The sequence below is a fragment of the Tachysurus vachellii genome, chromosome 1 (assembly GCF_030014155.1).
Source record: "Tachysurus vachellii isolate PV-2020 chromosome 1, HZAU_Pvac_v1, whole genome shotgun sequence".
In the NCBI taxonomy this organism is placed as follows: domain Eukaryota; kingdom Metazoa; phylum Chordata; class Actinopteri; order Siluriformes; family Bagridae; genus Tachysurus; species Tachysurus vachellii.
Window position 1 is genome coordinate 22,533,808 of NC_083460.1, and position 24,299 is coordinate 22,558,106.

Here is a 24,299-nt window from a genome sequence, read left to right on the forward strand (position 1 = left end):
TGTGTTGTACTCAATATTAAATTAAAAAATATATTTAAAGGATTCAACCTAATAACAATGCAACAATGAACAATGCAAATATATTTCACGTACAGAAGTGCTTAAATCTCTATCGTTGGATACATCAATCCTGGTTCACTAGGTTACATGCTTAAGATACCATGAGTTTAAAACATTGTTCAAAGTTACAGTGAAAAAGTTTCAAAGGGTTTAAATGCAAAAAATAGGGAAAGAAGTGCTAGTTGAAGTGTTTTCTGAATAAGTAGGTCTTCAACCGCAAAGTATTATTACAACCTTGTGCTGATCCTAAGTCCTGATTAAATGGGAGAGTTGTGTCAGGAAGGGTATCCGGCATAAAACATGTCAAGTATACAGACCAGATGATCCACTGTGGTGACCAACAATATTTTAGCCAGTGTTTGAAGCTACTAAAGGTAAACTTTGGCTTTAAAACATATTCATATGAAGAAAAAACATAAAAAGGAAAAGTTCATCTGCCCCTAACTTCACTGTTAAAAACCTGCTGTATGGGTAGAACAAAAATGACCAATCCTGAATGTTTCACATTTGAGATCAGACGTTCTGATATTTGTTTTTAGGATTTGACTCACGCACAGCACAACTTTTCAAATGGTATGTTTCTCTTAGCTAATCCAACCCCCAGCAACCATCTAACCTAAAAAGTGTTGAATTTAATGTGTAAAATTTTCATTCACATCTAAATACATTTGTCAAGCTTCTGAGCTTCATCTTCAGTAAAACACACCAAAGAAAGAGGGTAGTTTTTCCAGATTAGATGAAGATACGCAAGGTTATCCATATGGGAAAGTATTGTTAAACTTTGATATCATTCGATCAGAAGAGATCCTACTCAGGTACATCACAGATAATCACTAGCACCAGAAAGAGAGATGAAAAAGACGACTCTGCAGGCCTCAACTTTAATCCAGATGTTTTGCACAGCTGCTCAGTGATCACTGTAGAGACTAAACGTTCTGAGCTTTTTCATTCATAACTTTTAATTGTCCGATACTTCATCCGATTTATACTCAATAGAAAAGTTAACCATTATAAAGAACAATATTAAACAAACCAACAAATCTAGAGCAATGTTTAAAACAGCATGGCATGTCCCCTTCTTTGAATGAATGTAAACCTCGATCATTTAACTATCATAGTTTACACATTTTGTGTACAAACAAGTAAGAATTAAGCCGATACACACTTGTAAATTAAGACAATTTAATCTAATCATGGGGGGCACGGTGGCTTAGTGGTTAGCACGTTCCCCTCACACCTCCAGGGTCGGGGTTTGATTCCCGCCTCCACCTTGTGTGTGTGGAGTTTGCATGTTCTCCCCGTGCCTTGGGGGTTTCCTCCGGGTACTCCGGTTTCCTCCCCCCGGTCCAAAGACATGCATGGTAGGTTGATTGGCATCTCTGGAAAAATTGTCCCTAGTGTGTGATTGAATGAGTGTGTGTGTGCCCTGCGATGGGTTGGCACTCCGTCCAGGGTGTATCCTGCCTTGATGCCCAATGACGCCTGAGATAGGCACAGGCTCCCCGTGACCCGAGGTAGTTCGGATAAGTGGTAGAAGATGAATGAATGAATAATCTATCAATTATCTATCAATAATCAATTACGTATCAGTAATATGAGTCTCATGAATATCAGCTGAATATCAGTTTGTTATCTACAATAAATTAATAGAGCCGGATAATGACAAAAGACAATGTGTAAATGTATAAACCTGGAAACAAAAATTTCATATTATTAAGTATTAAATATAAACAGAAAAAAGTGAGTCAGAATAGTCTTAATCTGAGTCTCAGATTTCACCATTGTGGTTCATTTCCTGTTCTGCTGCCTGTGAACATCATAGGTGTCACTCAATGCAAATAAACCGCTTCAGAAACACACCTTACACCTTACATACACACAGAATTTCCAAGAAAACCAAACAGGCAGAAGATTGTTTTACACATCTTCACTAAAAGACTGATAAATGAGGTCCAGTGTTTATTACAGAAGTAAGTTCAATACAGCTCATCTGTCTCTTTTTAGGGTTAGAGGAGGACAAAAGGGGGGGCATGGTGGCTTAGTGGTTAGCACGTTCGCCTCACACCTTCAGGGTTGGGGACTCGATTCCCGCCTCCACCTTGTGTGTGTGGAGTTTGCATGTTCACCCCGTGCCTCGGGGGTTTCCTCCGGGTACTCCGGTTTCCTCCCCGGTCCAAAGACATGCATGGTAGGTTGATTGGCATCTCTGGTAAATTGTCTGTAGTGTGTGATTGCGTGAGTGAATGAGAGTGTGTGTGTGCCCTGCGATGGGTTGGCACTCCGTCCAGGGTGTATCCCGCCTTGATGCCCGATGACGCCTGAGATAGGCACAGGCTCCCCGTTTGTTCCTCTTTGTCGCTTTTGTAGAAAGAAAATCAAATCTTCAAATTTCAAATTTTAATTTCATTAAGAAATTGAAGAAATTTGAAGATTTGATTTTCTTTCTACAAACGCGACAAAGACAGAAATCCAATCTGTTATTTAAACTTCTGTTTCCTCCTTTTGTCCTCCTCACTCACTCACTCATTTTCTACCGCTTATCTACCTCGGGTCACAGGGAGCCTGTGCCTATCTCAGGCGTCATCGGGCATCAAGGCAGGATACACCCTGGATGGAGTGCCAACCCATCGCAGGGCACACACACACTCTCATTCACTCACGCAATCACACACTACAGACAATTTACCAGAGATGCCAATCAACCTACCATGCATGTCTTTGGACCGGGGGAGGAAACCAGAGTACCCGGAGGAAACCCCCGAGGCACAGGGTGAACATGCAAACTCCACACACACAAGGCGGAGGCGGGAATAGAACCCCGACCCTGGAGGTGTGAGGCGAACGTGCTAACCACTAAGCCACCGTGCCCCCCATACAGTGATATATTTGGCATTAAAAGTGGACTCAAAGGGGAATTCGGGTCTCTTTCAGGACGAGCTCTTAAGACAACTTGCCCTCGTCATAGCTTCTTTAGGACTATCAATCAGAAGGTTGTGAGTTTGAATCCCATGTTCATCAAGCTGCCCCTGCTGGGCCCTGATTAAGGCTTATACAACTCGATTGCTCAGTTGTATAAAATGAGATAAAAATGTATATTGCTCTATAATGTATAATAGATGCTTTGTGTTAAGGAGCTCCCTGATGTTTAGTGGATGGTCATCAATGCATTTCGACTAATTTGATTTAAAAAAAAAATGTACCTTTTGTTATCTCGTGATCACAAGCAGCAACAACAAAAAAAAAACCTTCACATATATTCTTTCTTTACAGTTGTTTTAAAACAATGCCTAGAATTTCAACCATGTGTGATAAGCTCCTATTGCAACACCACCTGCATAATAGTGCTGGAGCTGGACCAATCAGATCGCTAGGATTGTTTCCGGTATCCAGGAAGTAGTCTCAGTGAAGGTTCACTTTAGCATTTAGCTTTCCTCATAGCTTTGGTGTCATATAAGCTACATAAGTTTATATAAGCTACAACATTCGGATGCGGTAAAAATGGACTGGAAAGAAGGCAGTGGGGTGAGTGAGCGAGTTTATTCGCTGTCAGCAGCTTGTGTTTAGTATATGTGCTAACTGAGCTAGTAGCTAACAGAGCTAGCTAACAGAGCTAGCTAGTTAATTGTAGAATTCAGCCTTGTGTGTCTTTAATTCACTATAAACTATACTATTGATTTAACTGACGCTACGTAATGATGAGAAGTAACAAACATTAGGAGGCTACAAAAAAAAATAAGGTTTGAGTCTGTTATTATTAATTATTTAGTTGTACTTTTCAAATGAAGGAAACTGTACAGTGTGTGACATTAAAAGTAAAAAACATTTCTACAATATGAAAGTACAGTTTGATTTACTGAATTATTGATTAAAGATTGAATTATTCTCACTTGCTATGGTATGACTGCATGGTATGAGAACTACAAGGAGAAAATAGATGAAGAAGAAGGGACATTTGTATTGTTTACACTATTCTTCTGTTTAAAATGATGTCTAATAAGAATAATATGACTCTGATACACATGAGCGAAGCTGTAGAGCATCCTAACATCACAGGGTACACAACACAGACGGTAAACCGTGGAGGTTGGTAGGTTTTTACCTGGTTATACCAAAATAATGATTTAAAATTTCATTAAAAATTATTGCATCTCTTTCTCTTGAAATAAAAGCTGTTGAAGGTCACGCCTCCTGTGTCTGATAGTTATCTTTGTGATGAGGGTGGATTTGAGAGTGATTTGTCCACAAGATGGTTGCAACTAATGTTTTAATGCTTTGCTCCTTTTGGAATATTTCATCAGAAAGTCTAAGTTAATAGACAGCCTTGAATGAAAGGTTTGTACTACACGCTGTGTGATCGAGAGGGTTTTATATTCTCAGAAGGACCACAAGGTATTTTTTCCCCGCAATCTAACCAGAAGTATTTTTGAAATGCTAAAACAAATCACACACCATGAGCTAATTTCAAAGACGTTTGCAAGACGTCTCTTTCAAGGCAGGGTGTTGTCGGCTGTCTCAGAACCTTTTGTCTGTGTACAGTATGTAAAAGTGGTTGATGGAATAATGAAACGGTTGTTGGAAGTGATTTGGTCATTTTCTGTCTCTGCAGGGTCATGGTCACAGCCATGGTAACGATGGGCAAAGCTGTCATGGGACGCATGGTGTACATAGTGGCCACTCGCATGGTTTTATGCCCAATTTCCCGTTCATGCAGAGGGGTGAAACCATACTGGACCCCACACAGCAACCAAAGAAATACACACACATTGAAGATAGCAGCAGCTGGGACATCGTCAAAGCCACACAGTAAGTAAATAGTCATATGATTCAGTGATTCTTGCATAAGAGCACAGGAAGCAAGTCATAAAGCTTGCTATCATACAGTTGTGAAGTTTACAGTCACAAGAGTGTTCGTGAGTTCATACGCTGATGTTAAGATGTTGATGAGACTCCAGTTCATCTCAAAGATGTTCAGTGGGGTTGAGTCAGAGTCAGGGTTCTGTACAGGACACTGAGTTCTTCCAGTCCACCGTTCACCTTTACACCAGGTCTTCATGGAGCTGCTTTTTGCACAATTACATTGTCATGCTGGAACAGGGTTTAGACTCTTAGTTCCAGTTAAGTGGAACTGTAATTCTACAGCACCCAGAGACATTCTACAGAGTTTCTGGACAACATATGTCAAACAAATAAATGTAAATGATTGTAGGTGTGATTTTTTTTTTTTTTTTTTTTTTTTTTTTTTTGGATTTGAATAACTCATTTAAATGACACCACAAATACCAGCAGGTGGATTGTACTTTTCCCTCAATGGGTAATTATTTGCATCTTCAGTTGTGTTTCTTCCCCATAATATGATAGTTTATTCCTGTCTTTCTATTTGAATGTCTTGTCTTTCGATCATTCTGTCATATGTGCTTCATTCTGATTAGAGCTCTGGTGGATCCGAAGCCTAGTTTCAGGTACACTACTAGTAAGGCAGGAATACACTCTGGATCTCACACACACACTCACACACACACACACACACACAACCAGAGAGCCCACAGAAAACATGTTCAAACACATGGGAAATTCCACACAGACCGTAACCCATGCTCAGGATCCTAAAGCTACTCTCCGCACCACACAGTCCAAAACTATGAATTCATCTCACAAACGAGGAATTCAGTGCACACTAAAAAAGCTTTGTTTTTTATGCTTTGTTGTTTTGCAGGTTTGGCGCGTTTGATCGGTGTAAAGAGCTGGTCGAGGCAGGTTGCGATGTTCGACACCCTGATAAAGAAAATGTCACTCTACTGCACTGGGCAGCCATTAATAACAGAATAGATCTCATCAAGTAAGAGTTCTCCACTTCTTGCATTCCTTGAGTAAGAAAACAGTTCATGTTTGAGATTTTAATCTATGTAGATAAGAGACTTAAATGGACCTCAATACATTTCTCAGATATTTAGCAAGGATGCAGTGTTAATAAAACCCCCATTTCTTCTGAAATTATTCTCAGGCATTTGCTTTTAGATTTACGCCATTTAGCAGACGTCTTTATCCAGAGCGACTTGCATTTATCTCATTTATACAGCTGAGCAATTGAGGGTGAAGGACCTTCCTCAGGCGCCCAGGATTGGCAGCTTGGTGGCCCTGGTATTTGAACTCACCACCTTCCGATCAGTAGTCCAACACCTTAACCACTGAGCTATCACTGCCCTCTTTTAGTGTTAATATCAGTATTAATCTAATAGATAATGTTTATTTGTTATTTTCAATGATGACAGGCTTACACTGACCACCGATATCACTGATCTTGATCTGAATGGGAAATGAAAGCATTTCATACATACAGTAAAAGGAAAGCTCCCATTCTCCAGTCCATCAGTCTAAATTTACCTACATTAAAAGCCTTTGGTGAGAGATGAAACTTTTACTATGTTCACCTTTGCTGTCACATGCATGAGGTTTTTGGATGTTAGAGGAAACTGTTCGGTTTAGACACGTGCTGTACGAACATGGCATGCAAATGTAGCTAATGGTAGAGTTGTGTCACTATGTCTACGGCCCTGTCTTATGTATTGGATCTGTGTGTTACAGGTATTATATATCTAAAGGTGCAGTTGTGGATCAGTTGGGTGGAGATTTAAACTCTACACCACTCCACTGGGCCATAAGGTAAATAATGAAAAAAAAACACACACACTCAATTTCTGGTACTTAAGATTGTTTTTTTTCCCCTTACATTTTTTAAATTTAATTTTATACAACTGAACTATTGAGGGTTAGGGGCCTTGCTCAGGGGCCCAGCAGTGGCAGCTTGATGAACATGGGATTCGAACTCACAACCTTCCGATTGATAGTCCTAAAGAAGCTATGACGAGGGCAAGTTGTCTTAAGAGCTCGTCCTGAAAGAGACCCGAATTCCCCTTTGAGTCCACTTTTAATGCCAAATATATCACTGTATCAGGATTCCAGTGGGTTTAATAATTATGAGGTAATGGAAGCACATCTGTAGGTGTAAAAAGGCCTACATTTAGATTCAGTGCCTGTTTGCCCTTGATACCATAGAAAAATCCAAACAACTCAACCAAGACCTCAGGAGAAAAAAGTGTAAAGTCTGGTTCCTCTGAGCAATTTCCAAATGATCTGTACAAACTGTATAGAAATATACAACCTTTGGGACCAAACAGACACTGTATTGTTCAGTTAAGAAACACATTATCTTGAAAGCAACAATAAAGGAGTTGGTAAAGGAGTTGGAGGTATCAGATACCAAATATGTACACTTACTGTTAAGAGAGTCCTACTCATGGTCTTGCAAGGAACAAGCCCTCACTATTAAGGCCAGCATAAGAGATTACCTAATTATCCAATCATTCAGTCGAATTACAGCAAGACTGTGACCCAAAACACACTGCCAACTCGACAGAGGACTTCATCGGGGGGAAAAAGTAGGTTTTAGACTGGATGAGTCAATCAACAGACCTTAACCTGTTTGACCAGCATTTCACCTCCTGAAGAAGAACCTGAAATGAGAAACCCCACAAAACAAACACAAGCTGCAACACCTGGAAAAACATCACAGAAGAGGAGCGCAGCAGTTTTTACTTATCACACTGTTCCAAACCTAAGAAGCATGTGTTCAGATTCACATTGATTGTTTCTACAGCAGCCTTATTGCTACTTTTAGTCACTATTCCTGTAATCTGATGCGTGTGTGGTGCTGTTTTCTCAGACAGGGCCACTTGCAAACGGTAATCCAGCTGATGCGCTACGGTGCCGATCCGTCTCTTGTGGACGGAGAGGGATACGCTGGCCTCCATCTCGCTGTGCTTTTCCAGAACATGCCTATAGCGGCATATCTGATGGCCAAGGGTCAGGTGAGAGACACTGGGGACACTTCGATGTATGTAATTTGGAACTAATGTCTAGTTTCCTCTCAAATTGTAATGAACTTTTAGCTAGCATGTTATACTGAAGGTTTTCAACAACTAGTTGAAAGAGTTGAGAATCAAATCAAAAGAAGACATCTGTGGCTTCCTTCTAGGTCAGCGGTGTCCAATCTTATCCACAAAGGGCCAGTGTGGGTGCAGGTTTTTATACCAACCAAGCAGAAGCCACACCTGATTCCACATGTTTAATTAGTTGTTCTTGGCTTTTAGTAGACTCTGGTGTGGCTTCTGCTTGGTTGGAATGAAAACCTGCACCCACACCGGCCCTTTGTGGATAAGATTGGACATGGCTGTTCTAGGTGATCTTGCACAACACACCGTTGACTATATGTTGCACATTCTGCTTGATCAGTTATAATGAGTCGTGCAAATTAAGATGCAGTAGATTATATATACGTGTGTGTGTATATATGTATATATAGTGACGTGACATACAGCTAAGTATGGTGACCCATACTCAGAATCCATTCTTTGCATTTACCCCACCCAAAGTGTACACACACAGCAGTGAACACACACCCGGAGCAGTGGGCAGCCTTGCTCAAGGGCACCTCAGTCGTGGTATTGCCGGCCGGGTCCCGAACCCACAACCTTAGGGTTAGGAGTCAAACTCTCTAAACATTAGGCCACGACTTCCCCATATATATATATATATATATATATATTCTCACACACACGTTGAGGTCAGTACCACAGCTAGGATCAACATGTGTATATAAACGGTGATAAACACAGATTATATGCTTCTCTTCATTGTTCCTTGTTGCATTACTTTGGTGTTTGGTGTGCTCACAGGAAGTGGACGTTTCCGACGCAAACGGACAGACCTCACTGATGCTGGCTGCTCAGAAAATTATTGGGTAATTTTTTTATCACACACTTAAATTCTCGAATGCAGCCGTTCAAACAGATGTTTAGTTTAAATAAATCACAGATACTGATCGTGCCTGCCGTGCGTTTTGCTTGTTACAGGCCAGAACCGACGAACTTCCTGCTGCGGTGTAACGCATCAGTGAACGCAGTAGATAAGGTGAACAGGAACTCGCCGCTGCACTGCGCTGTACTTGCTGGTAACGTCGATGCCGCACACATCCTGCTGGAGTCTGGAGCCAGTGTGGAGCTGCAGAACGCCAATGTGAGGGGGGAAAAAAAACTTGGATTCAACTTGCAGTTAAATACGAACGTTCAATGACAGACAATATAATCATATGAGTACAGTTTAAAAATTCTTGATCCTGATGTTAAATCAGTTACACAGAGGGTCTGTTCATCTAAATCAGGTGAAAGGTTCAGGACTTAAAGCACTTTTAGGACGCAATCCACTGGCTGAAGGCAAAAATCCCAATTAGATTCCTGTCAGGTTTCTTATTTTGGTCAATACAGAACATTCTGTGTCCCAAAATATCTTGAAGGCTTCTTTTAAAGTATGCTTCGGGTGACCAAAAGTATGTGAACCGCTGAACAGCACACCCATATGTGCTACAGTATGTCACTTGGTGCTGTAGCATGACAGTTTCCCTTCAGTGGAACTGAGTCCAAACCCTGCTCCAGCATGACAATGTGCCTGTGTAGAGGTTGGAGTGGAAGAACTGAGGTGTCCTGCACAGAACCCTGACTCTCTCTGAACACCTTTGGGATGAACTGTACTTCAAATCTTCTCAACATCCCAACATCAGTGTCTGATGTCACTAATGCTCTAGTAGCTGAATGATCACAAATCCACACAACCACGATCCAACATCTAGTGGAAAGCCTTCCCTGAGTGCAGAGGATGTAAGGGTGTGATGGTCAGAAGTACACATGTTTGGTTATAAAGCATATTTATGGACCTCACTTTTGCTAGAACACTTAAAGATGTGTTTAGCTTCACCTCATTTCTGTGCTTATGATGTTTTTCCATTTTGTGTGTGTGTGTGTAGGGTCACACACCAATAGACTTGGCCCACCAGGTGAATAGTCCTCTGCTGATTCACATGCTGAATGTGGTGAAAAACGACCGCAATAAATCAAACACACGTTGTTTGCGATTCCTCAACAATTACCAGGTACACATCTACAAACACAGCCTGAGAGATTCTGTCTTTAGGGGAATGTTTAAAAGGATATTTAAGTTTCTCATTTGTTTTGTGTGCATCTCTTGCAGGCCTTTCTGCAGTGTGTCTTTAGTGTGTGTGTGATGTGGGCAGTAGGAGCCATATTGGACTTAAGTTCCGAGTCCTGGCTGCTAAAAGGGGTTCTACTTGCATGTTTGTTCGCTATGATCAACCTCACCTGCAGGTACACACACGTGATAAGTGCAGATATTTCTATCTGTTTTAAAATGCACAAAACAATTACACTTGTGTATAGTGTTTTTATTATTATTATTATTATTATTAATAAAAAGCAAATGCTTGTGTGTCTCTGTGTCTGTCTGTCTGTCTGTCTGTCTGTCTGTCTGTGTGTGTGCCTGTCTCTGTGTGTGTGCCTGTCTGTCTGTGTGTGCGTGTCTGTCTGTCCGTCTGTCTGTCTGTGTGCGTGTCTGTCTGTGTCTGTCTGTGTGTGCGTGTCTGTCTGTGTGTGCGTGTCTGTCTGTGTGTGCGTGTCTGTCTGTGTGTGCGTGTCTGTCTGTGTGTGCGTGTCTGTCTGTGTGTGCGTGTCTGTCTGTGTGTGCGTGTCTGTCTGTGTGTGCGTGTCTGTCTGTGTGTGCGTGTCTGTCTGTGTGTGCGTGTCTGTCTGTGTGCGTGTCTGTCTGTGTCTGTCTGTGTGTGCGTGTCTGTCTGTGTGCGTGTCTGTGTCTGTCTGTCTGTGTGTGCGTGTCTGTGTCTGTCTGTCTGTGTGTGCGTGTCTGTCTGTGTGTGCGTGTCTGTCTGTGTGTGCGTGTCTGTCTGTGTGTGCGTGTCTGTCTGTGTGCGTGTCTGTCTGTGTGCGTGTCTGTCTGTGTGTGCGTGTCTGTCTGTGTGTGCGTGTCTGTCTGTGTGTGCGTGTCTGTCTGTGTGCGTGTCTGTCTGTGTGCGTGTCTGTCTGTGTGCGTGTCTGTCTGTGTGCGTGTCTGTCTGTGTGTGCGTGTCTCTGTGTGCGTGTCTGTCTGTGTGCGTCTGGCTCATATCCAGACGGGTAGCAAGTGCCACAGTTCAGAGTCTGGTTCCCTCCACCACCCTCATTGCCTCAGTATTTTGGATGCTTGTCACCTGGTGCTTGTGGTTTCTGCCGGATATCCTTTACACACACAGTAATCTTAGAAACCATTCAGTTTTTGCTTTATTGTGATCTAGATTTCATTTAAAGTGTATTAAATCGATATTGATTGACATTTTAGCAATTTTACTGAACTCAATAACGTGAGCCTCTGATTATATGCAGTATAATCGTTTAGATCCTTTATTCCAGTTCTCTAATGTAACCATTCCAGCTTTGTCTTCTTGGCTACGTCCTCTACAAGCTCTGCACACCTGGATTTGGGCAGTATCTCCCATTCAATACCTGGTTTTTCGCATGAAGTTCAGCCCAGAGTTCAGTTTTCATCAGACCAGAGAATATTTTTCCTTTTGCATTCGGAGTCCTTTTAAAGTTCTTTCCAAATGCGTTTTACACAGGAGTAGCTTTCGTCTAGCGACGTCACCTGAAGTATTTTTTAGATGATTGTCCTTCTGATGCTTTTTCGTCTCTCTGAAACTGTTAGTGGCCTTGGGTCACTTCTAAACCAGTAACTCGGATGGTCTCTGATCAATTATTCTGGTCTACAACTGTATAGAGATGTAGGTGAATAAAATATGTATGTGTGCGTTTCTGTGTGTATTGAGACTTAACTTCAGACATCACATGGTCCCACTACAGTGGTGCAGATGATGTTTCCCCTAACCATTTTGGCTCTTCTGTATTATTACCTGCGCACTTGCAAAACTGACCCTGGGATTGTCAGGGTGACCGAGGAGGAGAAGAAGAAGGTGAGCATGAGATTTTTTTTGTTGTTAAAACAAGATGCACCATATCCTTGCTTTAGGATTAGGAACGAGCACCTCAGAGGAACAGCGTTTTGGGGACAAGGTCAGAGAGGCTAGATTGAGATGGTTTGGACATGTACAGAGGAGATGGTTATATTGGTAGAAGGATGTTAGAGATGGAGCTGCCAGGTAAGAGGTCAAGAGGAAGGCCAAAGACCAGATATATGGATGTGTTAAATGAGGACATGAAGGTGATTGGTGTGAGAGTAGAGGATGCTGAGGATAGAGTTAGGTGGAAACAGATGATTCGCTGTGACAACCCCTAACAGGAAAAGCTGAAAGCAGAAGATGGCTATTAATAGTATTCGTATGGTATAGAGATTTCCGGGTGTGTTCATACACAGGGGACGGGGCTACGGTCTGTTTAGTAAGAACTGTAAAAACCTGTTTTTTGTGCCCCTGTAGAACATTGTAGTCCTGGCAGAAGCAGGCTGCCTCGACCCCAGGATCTTCTGCACATCATGTATGGTGAGTTATACACAGGCTGCTCTTCAGTATATACCACTGGCACTTACCCTGATGGGAGGGAGTCTGCTGTTTAACTGTATCTGCAGGGTTGTTGTTTTTTTGTCTTCATGCTGCTTCCACATGATCGGATGATTAGATAATTGGTGCAGCGATGTTCATAATAAAGTGCTTGTATTCTTTTACTGTTCACCCGATTTGGAAGTCCAAAAGCTCACTTTGAGCTCATATTCATTACTTAAGTTTCCTTCTGTAATACACTATGGTGGACAGCTGTCGTGGAAATAACAAAAACTTTGTCAGTGTCCAAATATTTATCTGACTATAGAGTTCGAAGTTATTTATATAAAATGTCATGTATGTACAGATGAGGAAGCCTATGAGAGCTCATCACTGCTTTTCCTGTAACTCCTGTATCGCTAAGCAGGACCATCACTCTCTCTGGATCAATGGCTGTATAGGTAACCTGCCTTTTTTTTTAAATTTATTATCTTTTTATTTTTTTATTTTATTCACCAAATGGAAGGTAGAAATGTTCTTCTGATACAATCTTGGCACTGTTTTGGCTACAAGTTTTATATTAACCGTGCCCATTTTTTGTCATCTCACTATCTCTCCCTTTACCCCCCAGGTGCCAGGAATCATCACTTCTTTGTTCTGTTTCTCATGACACTAAACCTTGTGTGTGGCTGGATGCTGTACAACTGTGTTGTGTGTATGTCCCTTCCTGTCATAAGCAGCAACACTAACACTGATAATGATTTTGACTTATTACACACCTCTGTGTATCGTGTGTGAACATGTGTGTGTGTGTGTGTGTGTGTGTGTGTGTGTGTGTGTGTGTGCTTGCACACAGACTGGTCACAAAGGTGTGTGAGCAGGGCTTCAGACGGGCTGTGGGAAACGATCACGGAGCTGTTCACCTGCTCGCCCTGGATCACTTATATCAGCATCATCACCCTGTTCCACACGGCCTGGGCCTCGGTCACCCTCGGGCTGCAACTTTACCAGGTATCATCTCTGTTCTTCAGTAGCTGCTGACAGTAACTCACACTTCAGGATCTTTTTACAAATATATGCGTTCTTTTCCTTATTTTTTGTGGTAGATTGCATTTCTTGGACTGACGACTGCAGAAAGAGCGAGTTTGCTACACGGACAGAGGAAACTCCCTCAGGCTTATTCTCTCAGGCAGAACCCATTCAAGTAATGACACTTCACTTAATGAGACAGAGGGGGACACAATGTTTGGGTTCACTAGAGTACCAGATCACAGAAGCCTTAGGTCCAAGTGAGCAGGATTGACCTAAAGGAAATCACTTTAGTCACCAATAACACAGGAACATCTCCATTTTGAAGGTGTTCAATCATGACCTGAAAGCACCTTCTAAACGAATGACGCTATACAAGCCGTTCAGCTGTAACGATAAACCCACTGAAGAGTAAAAAGTATAACGTTGCTTAGTTCGTTACAGTGGCACCTGTCATGGAGGGGGACACATTAGGCAGCAAGCGAACTGTCCGTTTTCTTAGTTGAGTTAAAAGCCGGAAAAACGGGTAAGTATGAGAATCTGATCGACTTTGACAAAAGCCGTTTTGTGTGATGTCTAGACTGATGTCTAGGTTAATAGCTTCTTCAAAACACCAGGTCTTGTGTGGTGTTCCTGGTATGCAGTGGTTAGAACCTTCCAAATGTCCTCCAAGGAAGAACAACCAGAGACCCGGTGACAGCGTCAAGGAGCCCAAAACTCACTGATGTGTGGAGTGAAGTCTTGTCTCGTTCTGTACCGTATGAAGCTGTGTATCTGCAGAGCGTCAGTGTGACCATGCTGAGTCTTGGACACTACCCAAAGCTCTTACAATGGACATGTAAACCTCAGGTCCTGGATTTTTACTTTGACACGTACCACCTACCTCAACATTGCTGTCGATCCACTACACGTCTTCATGGTAACTGTGTTGCTTAATGGCAGTGTCCTCTTTCAGCACCCTGACGAACTAGAAATATTGTTCAGGAACAGTTTGAGGAACATGATGGAGTTCAAGGTTGTAGACATGGCCTCCAAATTCCTCAGATGTCAATCCGGTCAAGCGTTTGTAGGATGTGCTGGACAAACAAATTTCATCCACAGAGTCACAAGAGAGGATCTGCTGCTAACATTTTGGCGCCAGATACTTAACATGAGATGATAAACAAAATAAAATAAAAAATAAATGCAAAAGGAATGTAATAAATCAAGAACATAAGAATTATGATAAATAAGGTAGGGCTGAAACAGTGGCATTGGACTAATCACCGGTTTTAAAATATTTCTTCTTCTTTCTCTCTTTCTTTCTCTGCGTCTGTGTGTGAAGCCGGGGTGTGCTGAAGAACCTCGTGAACTTCTTCCAACTGCGCTGCTGCGGATTGTGCAAGCCTCTCGTGTTGGACTGGACTCAGGAGCTTCCCATGGGTTTAAACCGAGACCATCAGATGTTTAGCAGCCTAGACCCTGTCTGACATCTCGAACATCACTGAGCACATTTGTATTGTGATGACGGCCAGATCACAGACTGCACACGGGCACATTTTACATAATCTGCATTACTCTCTGATCTATCTGACCAAAAATACATGTCTGTCTGTGAGGTATGTGCCAGAGTCTTGCATAAGTATTTACACCCTCTTGAACTGTTCCACATTTTGATATGTTGGATCAATTCGGGGATTTTTTTTTTACATAAAACAATCCATAGTGCTAAAACAGCTGGAATACAGTTTACAGATATATTTACAAATAAAAATCACGAGCTGCGATCACATACACGTCCAACACACAAAATACAAGCTGTTGCATACTGAGGAATAGATGTTGCATACTGGGCCAAGAGCAGACATTCCACCAGATTTCAAAGATTTTCTGGCTATTTTATATAAATTCATGACAAATGATCCCAATTTCAGTTCAATGGGATCAAAATACTTATGGAAGTCAGTGTACATCACAGAACCTTTAACCATCTTACGAACATAGATCTGTAAATGTTTACTCTCATGCAACGAAGGAAGGGAGCAGCTCTTGTCCTTGCCTTCATTGCATGAGAGTAAACATGCAATGTACAATGATATTTTCTTCTGAGTTCTTTTGTAAACATATAGTCATCCCTTTTTTGTAAAATAAGTAGGAAAATAACAGGTTTCTCCTGAGTCATGTTACTCTTTACTCTGTTAATTTGTCTTCATATTTTATACGGTTGTTTCACAGCCAGGGAGAAATGCACTATCCTGCGGGGCCGAAGGATTTTCTTTGGAATAAAAGCAACATTTTTTTGTTGTTGGTTTGTGCAGGCGTTCATTTTTGTGTGGTGAAATAGCAGTTTAGCAAAAACAGAATTCTAACCTTTATATCTATGACTGAAGTATTCTATTATTAGTAAACTTTCTATGCATTTTGAAGAATTTGCTCAGGCCTGTGTGTTTACTGCTTTTGTTTTTTTATTCCACCTGACTCCAGGTCTTCTTCAGTACAGCTAATCCTGTCGCTAGACTTTTACTCGTTATGCTAATTGATACTTAAGTCATTTATAATTGCTCTAATAGTCACTGTATTCTCATGAGTCACTTGTTGAAGGTGTAAATTCACACGTTGCCTTCAAACGACGTGTGGAAGCATGAAAGAAGTGTTGCAGGGGAAATAGTTCAGACTTTCAGACTTAATTACAGGATTCGTTCTCAATCGGAGCCCAAATAGAAACATTTTAAGATTTTACGATATACAATTTTATGGGATAGAGATGCAGGTGAGGAAAAGGAAAGTTTTTCTTTGTTGTAATGGACATCATAACAGAAACATTTAGTTTTAGCACAAACATTTACATTTGCAGCATTTGGCAGATGCCTATATCCAGAGCGACTGACTGACTTACATTTATCTCGTGTTATACAACTGAGAATTTGGGCCAGAACTGAGTCAGAAATAGTCAGATAGATCTTTGCTGATTTGTGATCTTAGGGTTCTGCTGATACACAGCTGAAAATTCTGGGTATCAGGAGGTTACAGGTGTTGGGTTTTATTCCCCCCAACACAGCGCCGTCTGCTGGTGGTTACAGTTCACTAAACTGCAGCATACTTTATCAGAATAAGGGGCCAGGAACCACAGTATTCGCCAAACAAATTGTAAAAGTTAAGAAAGAAAAAAAAAAACACCAGTGAAAGAGATACTTAGCGTACAGACGCACATTCGAGCGTATTTTAATACCCAGATAACTCACTTTCACTAATTCACTTATTCACAAGCTGCAGGAAAAAATATTAAACAAACCAGGTGTCCAAGTGTTTGAATGCAGTTTGAAGTCAAAAACTAAACATTAAAATGAAGACAAAATGGATAGTTCTTTTGGAATACACACACAGGCTGTGCAGAATAGTTAAGATTTATTTTTTTATGAAAAAGAAATCTCAGGGATTATTCAGCAACTTGACTGGGTTTCTCTGGCAAAACAAGTCCATAAAATGAATCCATAAAACAAGTACAAATGACGGAGTAAAAAGTTAAAACAAGATGTTTTTAAAAATGTGATCAGATTTAATGCTCAGAAACCTGACACAAACATATATTATTAAAGAAACAAAAAAATCATATTGTGATGCTGGGTTTGTAATTGACTGTGTAACACTAGGTGTGTGTTTCCTCAGCAGTAAACACACAAATGAATCTGTGAAACAAACTTGCAGGTATAGTCTCTAATTCACTCACAAACAGAAGAAAAAGCCACGAAGGCCACTGAGGTAGATTAGAGATCTGCAAATCGGTAGATCTGTCAGTCAGTCAATCCTGGAGAAAGTGCTGGATTTTCACATCCTCAGAATGTTTTAGTGATTACCGATGGGCCAGTGTGTAGTTTAGTATAGTACAGTATAGTATAGTATAGTATAGTATTATTAATGGTGTGAATGGAGAAATGATGAATATTGTGCTTGCTCGTGTTGTGTTCAGAGCTCGTCATGGTTCCTGGTCAGATCTTCTCCGTAGTTTGTTGCTTGACTTCCTACAAACATATTCCAGTTCTGTAGAATCTCCTCTTTTGTCAGCATCTGATCCTGCAAAACAAATACGTACGTTTATTTTACACCAATTGATACCACAGAGAAGTGCTGGAAAGAGCATCACAGAAACGAGAAGCATGACCAGGTGAAGAGTGGAAGAACCTCAAGGCCTGAAGATCTGGGTTTGAGATCGAAAGATGGATATTAGACAATAGATCAGAATCTCGGCTTTCATTTTGTGATGTTTGCAGGTCCGACTGTGTTGGTGCACGAGCAAAACTCAGCACTGAGTTGAACATGCTCCACCACCTCCATTGGTGGACTGGCTGATGGACCTAAAGACCTGGAAGACTTAAATCCAACTAAAGAAAACGAAGCACTACTCATCATCTATCCCAGGGTTCACTGGATCAAGAGCAGCTCACGTCTGAAGCCTCTGTCTCACGTCGGACTCGACGCTCTTACATCAATCGCATAGTTAAAACGTTCCAACATTTCAGTAAGTCACTAGTTTCATCAGTATGTTCCGAGTACGACTGAGGATACAGACTGCACTTGTAGTTACCTTATCGGTGTCAGACTCGTAGAGAAGGTGTCGCGCCTCAGCCTGAGCGTGATCGTAATCCGGAGGCAGAATCCAGTGACGAATTTCCTCCATGTCCATCTTTCCATCTTTATTCAGATCTCGGAAATCGGAAAACTGATCTCTCTCGGTTTTCACCCAGTCTGGTTCAGGCCCGCCATCTTCGTGGGCAAACATGTCCGCTGGAGTTCAGGCAAAAAAAAACGACCACCTTATATGTATAGCAAACTCATGACTACATCAGACAATACATTTTATAGACATCATCAAGTCTATCTTCAGGATTGTTTATGGAAGAAAAAAAAACAAGCCAAAGAGATTAGCTTGCTGCCTAATTAGCAGTGTAACACAAAGAATACTGTAAGTACTCTGAAATATCCTGCCATCTAACTCACACACACACAGCTTAATATGCTTCCCAGAAAATCAGCTCTGTACACCTAAACATGCCATCAGATGGACAGGCTACAGGATGAATGAATGAATGTGCATGGTGTCCTGTGATGGACTGGAGTCTCATTACACCCAGGATGGAGGTCAGAGCCAGCATGTAGCTGTGCCTAAACATGATACTGAAGATGAATAGGTGCCTGAATTGGTGGGTGGATTGATGAAAGAATGGATAGATGGATGGACAGATGGTTGGATAGGTGGGTGGGTAGGTGGTTGGATGGATGGATGGATGAATGAATGGGTCAGAGGATAGATTGATGAGTAAAATGAACGAAAGCTGGATAGATGGTTGAATAGATGGGTAGATGGATCAGTGGGTGGTTGGAAAGGTGGATACACCAGATGGAGGTATGGGTGGGTAAGTGGTTGTACTGGTGGGTGTGTTTGGGAAGATGGTTGGACGGATTTTTGGGTGTATGTTGATGGACAAATACGTTTGGAATGAATAGATGGATGGATGGACGGATGGATGGATGACTAACTCTGATCTAGCCAATCATTATTATATTTGCATGTTATACGACTGACCTAAAACTAACTGTAACTGTTTTCATTCTGTTGAAATGCTCAGTAACCAAGAGTCAACATTTCACTCCAGTGTTCTAATGTACAGCAGTCCAGATTCAGGGAGTCCTGTGTCCATGTGTCCCTATTAAATTGGCCAGTGTTTGCTGGTTAAGCTAATTATCACCCAAGACATTTTTAATCTCTTTTTATATCCATTATTACCAAGAGTAAAGACCACCAACAATTCTCCAACTGAACTGACATTCCCTCATCCATCACAGTGACAGACAAGTTATTAGTGACTGTAGACTGCTTTCACAATCAGTGAGAAAAGTCTAGTTTGCAGCTACTGTGTTTACAGTCACTAATAAAAAGAGCAGAAATCAAGTGGTGTTCTTCAGTCTGGTGATGAAAAATGCTGTCAATATGACAAACGTTACAAACACAATGCCATGATCTCCATACCGATGTATTCGTCTTCGTCCACGTAGCCGTCTCCGTTCTTATCTATGTCCTCCAACGTCTCCTACACATCAAGTAACAAAAAAAAAAACACACTTGATTAAAAAAACTTTGTGCTGATTGACTCTTTCTAGTCAACTGCGTAAGCTGATGTAACACGGAATATATAATTTCAGCCCTCACGAAGTTGCTTGTTAGTACAAACTTGTCTCACTCACCAGGACAACAATGTCCCTCATGTGCTCAAATTCCTCAGGATGGAGGAAAGCGGTGAACTCGTCCTTCTCTGCTCTCTCGTCTCCGTTCAGATCAGCCGCTTTAAACCTGCGCTCGTCTCGGGGCAGCATCTTCTTAAAGCTGAACTGATCTGTCGAATCTGCAAACTCTTCTGGGTTCGCTGCAAAAGGACATCAGGTCGCCTCATCACAACATATCACGGCTTACATCACAAACCTCCCAGCCGCTTCTCCAAGTTTACTGCAGCAATCACTTTTACGTCATTATATTTCACCGTCCCACACTTCATACTTTATATTTCACCGTCCCAGTTCTTCAGCTAGTTTTTCTTTTTTTAACACTGAAACCGTTACCATGTTACATTACACACACACAAACACACTCACCGAGGTAGTATCCGTATGTGGCCTGTTTGTACTCCTCCCAGCCAATCGCATCGTCTTTGTTCAGGTCGTAGTCACGCCAGATTTTAGCCACGTTCTCATAAACGTAGCGCTTTTGAACACGTTTAATCCAAAGCTTCAGCTCGTCAAAGGTGATGAACCCATCAGCATCGCTATCAATACGATGTACAATCTTACTGCAAGCGTGCGCACACACACACACACACACACACACAGTTAGAGGTTAATAAGAGGGTAAAGATGCACAAATATGGCAGAAAGAAAAAGCATTTTTTTTTTTCCATTTTGATAATTTTACACAGAAAAAAGAACAAAAGTAGGAATAAGGTTTGAAGGAAGGGTTGAAGGGAGGGGGTGGAATGAATAAAGGGCTAAAGAAAGGGGGTGTAGAGAGGGAGAAGGAGGGAGGAAAGAAGGGAGGGGGTAGGGAGGAATGGAGGGAGGAAAGAAGGGAGGGGGGTAGAGAGGAAGGAAGGGAGGGGTAGGGAGGGAGGAAGCAAGGGAGGGGAAGGGAGGAACGAAGGAAGGAAGGGAGTGAGGGAGGGAGGGAGGCAGGGAGGGAAGGAAGGGAGGAAGGAAGGGAAGGAAGGGAGGAAGGAAGGGAGGGAGGGAGGAAGGAAGGGAGGAAGGAAGGAAGGAAGGGAGGGAGGGAGGGAGGGAGGCAGGGAGGAAGGGAGGGAGGGAGGAAAGAAGGGAAGGGGTAGAGAGAGAGGAAGGAAGGGAGGGGTGTAGGGAGGGAGGGGTGTAGGGAGGGAGGGACGGAGGGAGGAAGGCAGGGGGTAGGGAGGAAGGCAGGAAGGCAAGGGGGTAGGGATGGAGGAAGGAAGGGGTGTAGGGAGGAAGGGAGGGGGTTAGGAGGGATTACTCCAAAATAATGTGGAGTAACTGACATTTCAAACAAATATGACCAAAGTTTTTTATTTTTGCTTTTATCCTTCTGGGTCCCAAAAGAAAATCCCAGATGGATAAAGCACTGTGTTGCCATGGTAGCAGACAGACTGACACCCTGTAATAAGTGTACACATCAGAACATACCAGCGCTCTTGGAACCTTCATTTTTAACCTCAACTTATACCGGAACTAAAACACTGGCTGGATTCACTTACAACAAAGTCTTCTAAAAACCAAGCAGTTGCTTATCACTTATGAATATTTGTGTTAAACAGGAAACACTGGTGTTTAATCTGATTGTAATAAAGTGGCACTTTATTAGTAACACTAGAGTAAAACTGCGCAGAAGCCTCCGTTTTTCTAAAAACAGCCTCAAGACTTCATGGATTTCACAAGATTTTGGAAATCTGTATTCTGGGAAACCGCTGAAAAACACTCAACTCCTCGTCATGTTCATGAAACCAGTTAAGAGATGATTTTTACTTTGTGACGTGATGCACGATCATGCTAGAAGTCAGCTATTAAATGTTGGAGAACTGTGGTCATGAACACAATCAGAATAAACACTCGTGTCTATCAGGCCATGACTGACTGGCTCGCTGACAGGCAAGTTGGGTCCATGAGCTCATGCTGTTGGTGCCAAATTCTGACCCTTCCATCTGTGTGTCTGAGCAGAAATCCAAGTTCATCAGTCCAGGCAGCGTTTTTTTCTCAGTCTTTAGATGTTTGACTGATTCTGTGCCCACTCCAGTCTGAGCTTTCTGTTCTCAGCTTACAGAAGAACAGAAGAGGAACATCATGTAGTCAGACATGCTTTTGAATTCTGCTCAGCACATTCAACAAAGTACAGAGTGATTATCGGAGTTACCGAAGTCTTTCTGTCTGCTCTGGTCCTTCTACAGTGATCTCTCAACAAGACATTTCTGTCTGCACAACCGGATCTTTTTCTCTTTATGGTGTAAACTCTAGAGACGGCGGTGTGTGAAAATCCACATAATCTGGAACCGAGGATCTTCCCACGGTCAGAATCACTCAGATCACATTATGACGGTCAATTTAGATCACTGTATGGATAAGTGGGTGTACAGGTAAAGTATTAAAGACCTAATAAAGTGCACAGTGGAGATGCTGATTGACCTGCTGGATTTCACACTGCTTATGGTTTTAACCTTAATTATAAAATTTTCTGATTAAAATTCAGAATACACAAATATCTTAAGTTTCACACTGAACCTTTGACTCTATTCTTTCAGTGCATGTCCAGTAATGTTGTGTTGGCCTGTCCAGAACGTGTCAGCTCCTGGACCTGGACATGTTCATGCATATAATCGATGAAAAATAAAAAGGTTAATGGTGTAAATGCATGGAGAAGAAAATGCCTTTCTTGGATTAGTGTGAGCTGGAGCCTGGCCTGCTCACCTCAGCCTGTCTCTGCTCTCCTCTGGACTGAGTTGGTCGAAGGTCTTGGCTTCTTCTTTACCCAGAAAAGCTTCATGGTCGAACTGCATGCTCTGCTGGTGCGCGTGCTGAGATTCATGAGGTTTGTTGCTCAGTTCTGCTTCATGATGAACTCTGTCTTTTCTCAACGTGGGTTTCAGCTCCACCACACACGTCAGCACACACACGACACACGCAACACACACTACGTGCATGGCTACTAGCGCTGTCCGAATAGGGGCTCTGTGTATTCTAATAAACACTCGGATTATTTAAGTTATAAATAAACCGCTCGAGCGCTCCGAGTCACACTGATCCACGCACGCACGCGCGCGCACAGAATAAGAAACACAGATTTATGGGATGAAAGAAAAAAATTGCGAATTTAAATCCGTTCTGATGTCCAAAGTCTCTCTATTTTTTTTCTTTTTTAGAGAGTTCTCGGTTAAATCCGTTTCTCACACGCCTTTGATCCCCCCCTGTAGTTTTAAACCCCATACACACACTGCCAGTGGCCTGTGCGCGCGCGCGCGTGTGTGTGTGGCGCCACGTTGATGGACGACACGCAATCTTACTAAACCGTTCCGTAGATTCGTCTCGGGAACTTATCTAGTTTATTGATATACATCTTTATACAGAAAGGAACCCGATTAAATAAAATAAAAACTAAAATATACACGATTTGTCGTCTGCAAAACAAAACAAACAAAAACAGAAACCCCAAACACCCAGGCGATGACGTCACAGCCCTGATAACCCAGTGTGCACGAGCTCATCTGTAGAACCAACAAAAACAAACAGTAACTAAAGTAAACAGGTTTATTTCACACGGACAGGCTTTTAATAACATACAATATTTATTACATTTCAGTATGGACAAATATATTTTTTTTTAATTTATTTTGTCTGTCAATGAAAATAGTTCTCTAAGAAACCTCAGCTGGGTAGAGCGGCATTGTAGGTTACCATGGTAACGGTTACCGTATTAAGTGTAGTAACGGTGTCATGTAAAGAACATGGATTTGTTATATGACATACACATTCACAAAACACACTCACACACACACATTCACAGACACACACACACACTCACAAAACACACACAGACACATTCACAAAACACACTCACAGACACACACATCACACTCACAGACACACACACACACACACAGTAAAATGTCCCTGTTGTAGAAAGAAACCATAACACATTACAGAGAGCGTATTAATATAAACGGAACAGCTGGAACTACCTTTTAAGGCACAAATTAATGCACACCTTCTGACCAATCAGATTCGAGAAGCTGAATATGTGAATTAATGTTTTATTGTATAACAAGAGTATAATTATAAGACAAGAGTATAATTATTGATCTGGTTAAGATTTAATGTTTAATGTATATTTAACATTTATGCTAAGACTGAGAGCTTCAGAAAAGGTACTAGACTTCAGGGGTTAATTCTTGACGAAGAATTCAATTGTAGATTTAGACATAAAACAACGTCGATTCCCAAGATGATGATGTACATTTCAAATCAACAGATCAAACACTTGCTGTGATAATGCCTCGTGTCGTGTCAGTAGTTCTTCTCATGTGTATGCTAACATTAGGCGGTGCTAAACCTATACTTTAATACTTTGTTCACAGATCTTCTAGTGTGAACTGGAAACCGCTGAAAAACACTCAACTCCTCGTCATGTTCATGAAACCAGTTAAGAGATGATTTTTACTTTGTGACATGATGCACGATCATGCTAGAAGTCAGCTATTAAATGTTGGAGAACTGTGGTCATGAACACAATCAGAATAAACACTTGACTTACCCAACTTGACAATTTATTTGTATAGAGCTTTTA

At 41.7% G+C, this 24,299-nt stretch overlaps 2 protein-coding genes across 2 annotated transcripts; one reads left to right on the forward strand and one right to left on the reverse strand.

The window, feature by feature from the left end:
• The first annotated feature begins 3,445 nt into the window (after nucleotides 1-3,445).
• On the forward strand, nucleotides 3,446-15,758 carry zdhhc13 (zinc finger DHHC-type palmitoyltransferase 13). Its single transcript, XM_060877397.1, has 17 exons — nucleotides 3,446-3,582; nucleotides 4,667-4,863; nucleotides 5,774-5,896; nucleotides 6,643-6,720; nucleotides 7,781-7,925; nucleotides 8,793-8,857; nucleotides 8,970-9,132; nucleotides 9,917-10,042; nucleotides 10,141-10,274; nucleotides 11,090-11,190; nucleotides 11,799-11,923; nucleotides 12,386-12,448; nucleotides 12,813-12,906; nucleotides 13,077-13,160; nucleotides 13,302-13,456; nucleotides 13,552-13,649; nucleotides 14,799-15,758. The coding sequence occupies exons 1-17, from the start codon at nucleotides 3,559-3,561 to the stop codon at nucleotides 14,941-14,943; spliced, it is 1,920 nt and encodes a 639-aa protein (XP_060733380.1). The 5' UTR covers nucleotides 3,446-3,558; the 3' UTR covers nucleotides 14,944-15,758.
• Nucleotides 15,759-16,841: 1,083 nt separating this feature from the next.
• On the reverse strand, nucleotides 16,842-22,988 carry rcn1 (reticulocalbin 1, EF-hand calcium binding domain). Its single transcript, XM_060877398.1, has 6 exons — nucleotides 22,427-22,988; nucleotides 20,099-20,292; nucleotides 19,694-19,872; nucleotides 19,479-19,539; nucleotides 18,036-18,235; nucleotides 16,842-17,524 (listed from the first exon to the last, which is right to left on the reverse strand). Exons 1-6 carry the CDS (start codon nucleotides 22,657-22,659, stop codon nucleotides 17,417-17,419), a joined length of 975 nt encoding a protein of 324 aa, XP_060733381.1. The 5' UTR covers nucleotides 22,660-22,988; the 3' UTR covers nucleotides 16,842-17,416.
• Nucleotides 22,989-24,299: the final 1,311 nt, after the last annotated feature.